The sequence below is a fragment of the Bicyclus anynana genome, chromosome 7 (assembly GCF_947172395.1).
Source record: "Bicyclus anynana chromosome 7, ilBicAnyn1.1, whole genome shotgun sequence".
Classification (NCBI taxonomy): Eukaryota; Metazoa; Arthropoda; class Insecta; order Lepidoptera; family Nymphalidae; genus Bicyclus; species Bicyclus anynana.
Genome location: NC_069089.1, coordinates 9648543 through 9659369, shown reverse-complemented (window position 1 = coordinate 9659369; position 10827 = coordinate 9648543). Strand labels below are relative to the sequence as shown.

The 10827-nt window shown below is 32.6% G+C and overlaps 1 protein-coding gene across 1 annotated transcript; it reads right to left on the bottom strand.

Annotated features, from left to right (window-relative positions):
* Positions 1-964: 964 nt before the first annotated feature.
* LOC112049694 (endocuticle structural glycoprotein ABD-4) lies at positions 965-10197 on the bottom strand. Its single transcript, XM_024087730.2, has 4 exons — positions 10128-10197; positions 7509-7648; positions 6115-6286; positions 965-1578 (listed from the first exon to the last, which is right to left on the bottom strand). The coding sequence occupies exons 1-4, from the start codon at positions 10128-10130 to the stop codon at positions 1453-1455; spliced, it is 441 nt and encodes a 146-aa protein (XP_023943498.1). The 5' UTR covers positions 10131-10197; the 3' UTR covers positions 965-1452.
* Between the last annotated feature and the right edge of the window lie 630 nt (positions 10198-10827).

Here is a 10827-nt window from a genome sequence, read left to right as displayed (position 1 = left end):
TACCAATATTAGTCACACACAAAAGTAAAAAGAAAAACAGTGGACATGGACACACTTATCTCTGTAAGAGATTTCTGCCAGTGACCCTTATATTGTAACACCTAGAAGCTCAATACTCATCGGAGTGAATAAACACGCCTGCGTTTTGGTAGCGTTAAATTTGACTAAATTTCTGTTTCCTGATTCTTACAATGTTGATATTTAAGAGTTATTCTAGACCATAGCGCGTCCCACCTCAGGTCCTACTGTCAAGTGAGATTGTAGACAAATATGATTTCATGGAACGAAAAAATATTCCTATAGGAATAGAATGTCAGCGTGTAACAGGGCTCATATCAAATTTAAAATGAACAATATTAATTTCGTATAGTACATGGAATAAGGATCCGAAATATATGAATATTAATTATTCAAAGTTTAGGATTTCATACAAAACTTAATAAAAAAAATGTATTTTTAAAATTTTTCCAAACTTCAAAACACTGTTATCCATTTGTGACGTCCCGATGTTACTTGATTTCACTAAAGCAATAAACGTCAAACTTAATAACTTGTAATTTTGCAAACATTAGTTTTAGTGCTTACGTGACGTCATGAAACATAAAATAAAGATCAAAGCGGATAGCGTTTTAGCTCCTATTGTCAAATAATATTTAAAAATTTAAATTTTTATGTAATCACGTTGCAAAAAATATGATAGGTATAAAGCCTATTGCTAGTAAAATGATAAATATATAGTAGAGTGTGCTGATATTAAAGACTAGTGGATGAAACTTTTTGTCACATCAATATCGTGAAGGATAATATAATATTTTCTATGTTTATGTACCTACCCATAATTTCATAAGGTAAATCTGTTTAAAATATCAAGAGTATTTACTTACTTACTTTGCTAATAACATATTCTTAATATGCAATAGCTAGAATTTAATAACTGATAAGTAGTAAGAAATGAAACAGATAATATAATTCATGAATTTTATTATATCGAACAATCATTTCACAACTTAAATTAATAATTAATTTGAACTTACTTTAGTTCAAACTTAAAAGATGATAATAATCTAATGAATAAGATAATGGATTAGTATAATTGCTATGATGAAAATGATAACATGAAATATTAGACTCTATTATTGTTACACAAATAATTTAGAATCTGCGCAATTATATTTAGAAATTGAAGTTTGTACTAAATCCTCAAGCAGGATGTTATGGCAATAACTAATAACAGTAAGATAATATTAATATGCAATGAATTTGTTAATAACAGTCATTCATTTAGATTGATAATAACATTATTTAGAACTGACATCAAATTTCAAATTTGGTTATGTGCGCATGTACCTACTTATCGAGATTACTGTCAAGGCCATCTTAATGTAATATAGGTCATCTAAAATATCATCTTTGTAATACAGGCAGTTTTTCTATGTATTAACGATAAACTGGTTAGAAAAATGCGCGTTGGCGGGGTCCACTGGGAGGCGAAGCAGCGGTGGGGGGGAGAGTCTTCAAATAGTCTAACGCTCTTTGGATTGCAGGGGGAATCGGCGGCGGAGTTGGCAGATGAGCGCCCTGAAAACAAAAGTTAACTTATTATTGTAGGAAACATACAAAATATAATGAAATGAGTGTAATTTAAATCTTTTGAAACAGTTTAATGAATTCAAATTTCGAATTTTGTTTAATTTAAGTGACCAAGACCCTGGGGGTCACACGTTGACACACATAATTACGCCCGCGGCGTAATTTTAAGATGCTTACTTTTAAATACGTAATCTATAAATATGCGTCTGTTTTTTACACTTCTCGAATAGTGCGAATACACGTAAATATTTTGAAACATGATTTTAAGGTTAATTCAGGTTTTTAGGGCAGTCTTTCTTAACGCCAACAATAGCTTAACACAGTTATTGTTTGCTACCAATATCTATAATTGTAACTCACACTTTGCATAACATGAATTATGTGTCATAAGGCTAGAATACATGTCCACATGTGGTCTGAGCAACAAGATAATGAAGTTAAGACAAAATATCTATACTACAAGTTGTTACACATTTTCGCAAAGGATATGGTAATATTATGCAAAGAATCGTTCTTGTTTCTAAAATAGTCATACGAGACATATAAGTAGACTCTGCCTGCATAATAATGGGCTTATTTTTACATATAAAAGGAAGATGCACGCGATTCTGAACAAAATGCTTTAATAAGGCATAATTAAAGTCCTTATAAAATTTTCTCAATTTACTTTTAAGTACAATGAACTCGACTGTGACTAATTAGATACGTCAAGCTTTAGTAAATCTAACTCAAAAGGAAATGACCTTAGGTTTATAGGGATAGGAAATACTTTAATTGATACTAAGATAGGCGATATAGCTTCAAAGGTGTGCCCTATTTATATTTTATCCATATATTATGGATATTATGTTAATGTCTTTATATAAGTAATTATTGATATATTGCGAAATAAAGTTATCAAGTCACTTAAGTAAATACTGAGTAAATATATGCCTACAGTATTTCTATAGTATTTCTTAATATCTACTAACAATATCTGTCGTTGCCAGTAGCTAACGTGTACGATTTATTGTCTAAATATTAAAATGCGAGCGAACTCGAGTTTGTGTAACTACTGTGTTACCGGATGGCATTGCGAAGGCATCGTAAACCACGAACGTGGTCGATTGGTAATGGCCTTGATAATTTCGATCTATCGCAGACATTGATAGCAGTGTCTTAGGTTATGTTGTCTTCGAAAACGTTTCCCATTTCCCAAGACCGGGTCATGGGTCGATGTTTGATATTTGGAAGTGACATTTGCTTACACATATTGGCCAACTGAGTCTCACACCCGCGCCCGCTTCTCTCAGACTTCTTCTACAATCCTTACGCAACTTGGATGATTCAGGTTCGCATCGTGCGTAATTTTCAAGTAATATTATTTGTTAAGCGGTGAACCACTCCCAGCTATTTTGATTCATGACAAAAGTCTTTGCATAATTTATGCAACTCGTCAACTATGTGTGTGTTTTGTCATAGTTAATCATATAACTACTTGTATGTATACCTAATTAGGTATTATTCGTTGGCAAATCCTTGAATTTTCAGTTATCTAGAAAGCACTTTTTATTGTAGGCTTTAGAAATCCAGTTGTCCTCTGTAGTCTACTCGTAAGTTGTCATCCAAAGCTGTTCCAAGCAAGAAGTATGATGAAATAAATAGAATATAGGCATAAAATTAAAAAAAAAGTTCAACTGTAATTTTTAATTAATTCTACCTCATCATACACAAAACCTAAAAAGTTTTGTCCTATTATTCAACTTTTTCGGCACTATGTTGAAGTTAACAAAAGATCAGCATTAAGGAAACTTATTAATAAAAAATAAAATGAAAAAATTGAGGACAGTTTCAAAATATATTGAATCTATAAATTATAGTGATTGATCGTTATCAGATTTAAAGAAATGTCACCTTACATAATAACATTATTGTGTGCAAAACAAAGACAAAATTTATTTGAAATGCACACAAATCCATGCGAAAAAAATAGTCACCGGTGATGCTTTATCGATCATTCAAAACTGATGTTTTATGGTAGTGCCTTACTTAAATGCCATATAAATAAATAGCCTATAGTTTCGTATTTCTCAGTAGGTCAATGCTGATGAATATAAATATACTTATTGTAGATATGCAGTGATATTCTGTGCAAAGTTACTTCAAGACAATGATTGGTTTCACGATAAAATCCAAATAGGGATATTATATTAAAATTTTATGAATGTAAAGCTGATAAAAATTTATCGATCACGCACAAACAATGTATTTTATTTTTACTTAAATTTTGGCCTTTTTCAGACTTATTCGCGTTTCGTTAAGTTTAAATAACCCATACTAATATTATAAACGGGACACGTAGATCTGTTTGTTTTAAGCCTACACGTGTGTTAAAAAAAATTATTTCAAAGATTTAGTAAATCTTAGAAAAGGATAAAGGCTACTTTCTGACTTTCTTTCCTACTAATGGGACTGAAATGACGATTAAGTTTAATTTGGACCAAACTTAGTCGTCTCCTATTGTTGAATTTGATGCTTTCACGTGGACGAAAGGAAAATTGTTAGTAAAAGTAAAATATTTTTACTTACGAGGTCACGGAAATGCTTTTTACAATAAAGTTAAGTAGCTTTATTTTATTATGTGAAACATCGTATATTTGTCTATTGTTGATTCAATGACGTAGAATATACTAGCGGACTCCCGCGACTTTGTCCGCGTGAGTACTTTCAAGTACCCCTACCCTACCTTTACCCCTACCCTATTCCTACCCTACCCTACCCTACCTCTATCCTACCTACCTAATTTAACGTCCTCTAGTTGTTCTATTTATGCAGCTTTAAAAATGTCTATAGCATGTATCTGGCCTTATTGTATCATATTCACCTACACATATCTACCAGGATTCTATTACATACCAACGGAAAGGTGTCAAGGTTTAAAATTAATACCAGCATGATCGTAGGGCCGGGCTGGATGACATTTTAGAAGATGATAGCAAAATTATAATATTATGTTACTACTCATACTCGTATCTTAGATCACAATAACAATGGATATCGATATTTAAGTAGGTATTAATATTTAAAAAGCGGCTTTGTTCATGAATCCACAATTTTAATTTCCGGTGAAGTAAAGATCGAATACCGAGCAGTCCTATATCCAGCAGTGGGCATCCATCAGCTGATAATTATGAAAGATCGAATTCCTCATCTGGTCGTGATAACCGTCAGATGGCAGTAATGCAAATGACTTACAAATATTTAAACATAATATCAATTATGTACTTTACTTTGTTATTTAATCTTCTGTACTCTGTAAGATATCGAAATAGACCTCGATATTTCAATTAAAACTATTATATATCACTTAAATTTTCTTTGAAATCTCATTTAAAGGAAAGATGTGATTTTTAGACTAATAATTAAACGAACAGAAAAACTTTTGTCATTGGAACATGTTTAAACATTGCTTTTACAGTTTAATTCATGTAGGACTGATTTTTATGTATAAAGAGTAGAAATCATGGCCTGTTTGTATTTGCGCTGTTGTTGTTTGTAAATTAAGATTTTGTGTATTTCAGAACAATGACATGATAGTGATCATGATAGTAGACGATCTAAATATAAGACTACCCTCACCGTATTGTTAATTTTATGAAAATATTATAAATCAAATTAAATATACCTACAAATTAATATTTGCCAATGGGTTGCCTTCAACTTTCAGAATATAATTTTTTAACAATTATTTTTTATTTACTTTTCACTGATTTGGTTAAAAGACATACACCATACCACTCTAGCGAGCGAAACTATGAAGCACAGAGAATATGCAAACTTTAGGTTTACTATTTTTTCCCGTCACAACTATTGGGTTGGCAGGTATAGTATTTTTATATATATAGCGCAAATCTCGAGAGCTAGGCTGACCCGATATTACTAATTATTTTTTTAAAATATTCCTTGAAGTACTAGGATAGTGCTTATGGGGATTAAAATTTAAAAAGACTAAAAAAAATTTCTTCCATACAAACGTTCGTATCTTCTATACAAAAGAGATCTGTAATCTTCCTAAGCGCAAATCTCGAGAACGGCTGAACTGATTTCGCTAATTCTTTTTTTAGAATGCTCCTTAAAGTACGTGGACGGTTCTTAAGGAGTGTTTCTTTTTAGGGTTAGGGGTAGTGTAGGGGTAGGGACTAGGATAGGCGTAGGTTAGGGCTAGGGTAGGCGTAGGTTAGGGGTACGGTAGGGGTATGGTATGGATAGGATATGGACAGCGTAGGGGAAGTGTAGGGAGTAGGGTAGTGGAAGAGTAGGGAGTAGAGTAGAGATAGAGTAGGGGTAGAGTGTGGTAATGTAGGGGTAGGTAGGGAAGAAGTGCACAAAAGTCAAAACGAAGCTCGACCGGGTCCGCTCGTTACTAATATATTATTATTTTGTTGACAAATGTAATTTGATATAAAATACTGTTCTTCCAGTAAAAAGATCGGTAAAGGTCATTACTAATGCGGATCTTAGACTATGATGATATATGTAACTTACTTGTGGCTGGAATCCATTTTCATCGGCAATATATTGAAGCGAAATAGGCGAGCCGTCCGGTGCCTTGTAATTAAACTTGCCTTCCGCCACTTGAACTTCTTGTCCTTCTCCTTTGCCGAAGTTCTTCACGTACCCGGATTCTTCTGCGTTAATTTCATTTCCCGTTTGATATCTGAAATATTATGTTTACAATATTTTAAATTTAACTCATTACAAAGGAATTTTCCATTTTGTACAATTTGTGCATATAATGCCTACCCTAGTTAAAATCAGTGTGCAACTTGTGGTGTTACACCGTCGGTTAATACGCTAGGCTTGTGGATCTCGTTATCTTTAATATATAACAAAGATCCAAACTTTAGTGAATTAGAAGGCCTCCCTCCCAACAGCAGAGGGTAGGTATATACGACTAGGTACATCTTAGAAACATCACGCTGCGCTAATGCAAATTGGTGGGTTATTTTTGGTTCTTTTTAAAAGTCACTACCAAATATTAATGAGAATGTTCGGGGTCTTAACGCAATCTCCGAGGCCCTGCGGTGTAGCACTACTAACTTTTTAACCCCAGGAGTCTTGCTGGAAATTTCTTAAAAGTATGTAAAGCTTAGCACTTCGACACGATGACGAAGGTAACGACATGCAAAATATAGCTACTTTATAAGATAGTTTACTCGCACTATAAAACCTGCCAACGATACGAGTACTAAACAAAAATATTTCCATACAAAATATTATGAAAGCCAGATTCGAAAGCACTTCTTATCGCGTTGAAAGCAATAAAAAACCATTATTGACTTCAACTAAACATACACTGGTGCGTATCGGAGAACTATTGCTCTATACGGTAGTAAACCTACTTACTTATATTTACTTATTGCTTACGAGACGCATGCGTGGAATTTTTGGGCAATTGTGGAAATTACGAGTAAATTGTTTGATTGGATAACACATTGGTTTTTATAATCCTACAGATGAGAATCAAACCCAGTCCTTCATGGCTATGTTTTTTCTCTGAAAGCTGAAAGTTTTTCAGCCCATGCTCCTACAAAAGGTAAGTACGATAGCGAATTGTGTTGTTTGGAGCGTGGTGGCTTTGGAAGGTAGCATGTTTCAAGGGTCCAGAATCCAGATCATCAAATTGTCCAAGTATAAAACGTATTTTTTGATATTTTATACGAGATGTCATGAAAAATTGTCTCCAGTCGCTATATACTTAGCGTCATGGCAAAAGTTTTCTCTAAAAAATCGTTAACAGTGTTTTTCGAAAGGGTGGTGAATGGGGAACTGGTTTTTCATATTATGTCGAAAAAAATATTACAAACAAACAAACTATCAAGTTTCACCACTTTATAATATTAGTAATTCTAGTATAAGAAAAGCTTTGTAATACGTACAACCATTTGTAAGACCCGTCTACATTAGGTCCCTCTGATTCATATTTAATTATAGGTATTGGATCATTGGGCCTTTGTGCCTGTGCAGATGTAAATTCCAGGAAACTGGTGACCAGCAGACTTACAAATATTATAGAGATCTGTAAAGGAGAAAAATATTTTTAGCCTTTTTATCTGCAATGTATATGTAAATGGCAATAGCCATGAAGTCTATTTCGAATTTTTTCATACGTTTTTTGTACGTTGATATTTTTAACGAGTGTATTTAAAAAAGTAAAAAATTCGAAACAAAGAAATAGAGAAAATAATTATAAAAGTAAAGAAAATTAAAATATGAAAAATATTAAATACAAAAATGTTACAAGCAATATTTTTTAAGGTTTTCTTGAAATCCATCATATCTTATCCTGACATAAACTTGCAGCAAATTCACTGGTAAGCATTTTTGTTATTTATAAAATGTTTTAAGTAGCCTTTAGAAATAATCAGGCGATCGTGTGTAGTACTTGAACCACCGGATGTCGTTGATTCTAAACGGATAGTCCAATTTTGATATTTAAGTAATGTTCTAATATAACGCCATACAACATTTATTGTCATAATCGTGAACTTATTAATACTATTAGTGAATAAAATTTACTGTTCTATGTTTTCTAAAGTATTAGAATATCAGTAGAGGCTTCTTATTGGATAAAAAATTAAATATATTGCACAGAAAATTGGGAAATTTCTGAAAACTGGACATCTGAAATGCTTGCTACTCAATATCGGCTCCACGGCTGAATGAGTCCAAGTGACCAAGTAAAACCGCGAGCAAAGCTAGTATTTAAATATTTCGTATTAACATTTTACTTATAAGCTTTTGTTTGTAAAGTAATAATAATACAGTTCAAGAGTCAAAGGATTCACGTCGCAGCTTTATGAAAGGCCGCTATAAATAAACGTCAAGTCAAAAGCTCGCCGCATGCAGAACGTGACGTGAATATAACGTAGTGTTGTACTGACATGCGGAAAGAAAGGGTTTCGTGACTCGATTCCCATCGTATATAAACATCCTTACCCTATATAATTACCTAACGTACATACATACCTATATAATTTAGAGCAGCTACAGTTAACAATGTCATGTTATATTGGATAATGCAGTTTAAAAGATTAGTTTATATATAACCTTAACCTTAGTGGCTAGATTTGAAGAGACAAATAAGTATTGCCAAAGTTTTATACAAAAGCAGACACTTGTCGTTTTAGTCATAATACATTTCCTTAAGGCTCGAGCTAAAATTATTTTTATGCTTAGTCAAAAAACTTTAATAAAATTAATATATTATTGCCAGAAATCACTATAAACTAAATCGAATGTTTGATTGATTATAATAATCTACTTGCAATAGTAAAAATGAAGTCCTAAAAACTACTAATACCTGCCTATAACATTACTTTTTTAAATGAAGATTAAAACCAAAGGTAGCTTTTCGAAACTTGAACAGAATAATTGAATTAATATAAGAAGAATTGGTATAAGAGGTTAAGATAACCCCTTATTTCATTCAATTAAATCTGTTTGAGATCTCTTCCTATGGTAAATAACGATCAATTGTAAGATAACTTAAACAAATTTAAAATTGCTTTCGATGCATCATTGTGCATGAACTTTGTCGCTTAGAAGTACCCAAATACATTTTATTGTGTCTACAATACTATAAGCAGTTACGGAAATCTACCCCCTAAATAGATAGCACCTAAATTAATTTTTAGATAGTAAATTCCTGAGTGATCAGCAGATGCAACTCAGTGAACTATTCAAATAATGAGTCACCACGTGGTTTTCATCGTATTTTCGTTTTTGCAATCATCTAATATTATGTTTTGAACGAAATAACATAATTATGGTCATTTTACGTAACATGGCATTGGTATAGTAGTGTTAGCAAGTAATAACGTTATTTTAACGAAAAATAGCTGTTATTTAAGCAATTTCGTTGAAATAATCATGTTCAATGATTGTAAAAATGAAAAATTACTGCCACTTGATGAAACATGGCGTAGTCAAGGTTATTTCGTTGAAATGAGTATGTTAGATGATTACAAAAACGACGACGAAAAGCCATGTAGTGACTTATTATTTGAATGGTACACTGAGCTACATAATAGGGCCGCAGAACTGGCAATAAATTAATATACTCAATGCTAAGTCAGAATGACATCAAAATAACAAAAGCTCACGCAGTTAACAACATAGTTGTTATCACTGGAATCTGAGTGGTCTAGGGTTCGATCCTGGCCTGTTGAACTATAACCGTAATCATTTTGTTCGTTGAAGTTGAATAAGAAATATTGCATAATGATACCCACAATACACCACTTGATAACTTTTGGATAATGTAAACATAAATGGTGTGATGTTCTTACTTCAAATGATCATGTGACAAAATTAAATTTGTAGTGAAGGTGATGAAACAGGTCCTGTACCTATATTTTTTTGTGATTGCTTTATGCATAATATACCTAATATTACCTATTGACTATGACCTAATGTATCTATTTAGTTTCGTAAAGCTCTATTTGTCTAACTTGGAAATCTAGATTGCATGAATATTATATATCAAATCTTCTCACCATTATTCACTAGGGAACAAGTGGTGCCAGGTCCAGATGCACTAAAGAGCAACTCAAGTGTGTGTACAGTGACACCGCCTTGGGTTTATATACCAACATCTTTACCTATGAACTTCGTGCGACCTAAGCGCATCCCGGCGATTCATCTCCGAACATATATCTATATGCATTAATATATTGAACGCACACATTACAGATTGCATTTATAAACAATAACTTGATAATGGGCAGCCATTATAAATAATTGCAGTTTTATTGGAAACAAAGAAGCCTCCATAGGAACGTTATAACCTTTAGGGTTTCTAAGCTTTATTGGATCTAAAGAATATCGTAGAATTATCTTAGATTAAAAACATTATAATTTTTCATTTAAGGTACATTTTATAAGACCTGATAGCCCAGTGGATATGACCTCTGCCTCCGATTCCGGGGGCTTGGGTTAGAATCCGGTCCAGAGCATGCACCTCCAAAATTTCAGTTGTGTGCATTTTAAGAAATTTTAAATATCACGTGTCTCAAACGGTGAAGGAAAAAACATCGTGAGGAAACCTGCATACTAGACAATTTTCTTAATTCTCAGCAATCAGTTCTCAATTTTCTTAAAGCAGCATAAAATTTAAAGTTTACATTTTTGAGTTCCCAGATTTATTAGCTTTTTTACGTTAAGTACTTTACTTTCAATTTTTAAAATGAGAGGATA

Excerpts from the sequence above, each read along its gene's own strand:
- LOC112049694 (XM_024087730.2), bottom strand. Across the intron at positions 6,287-7,508 it reads GACGGGTCTTACAAATGGTT|ATATCAAACGGGAAATGAAA; the intron begins GTACGTATTACA and ends ATAATATTTCAG. Across the intron at positions 1,579-6,114 it reads AAAATGGATTCCAGCCACAA|GGCGCTCATCTGCCAACTCC; the intron begins GTAAGTTACATA and ends TTTTGTTTTCAG.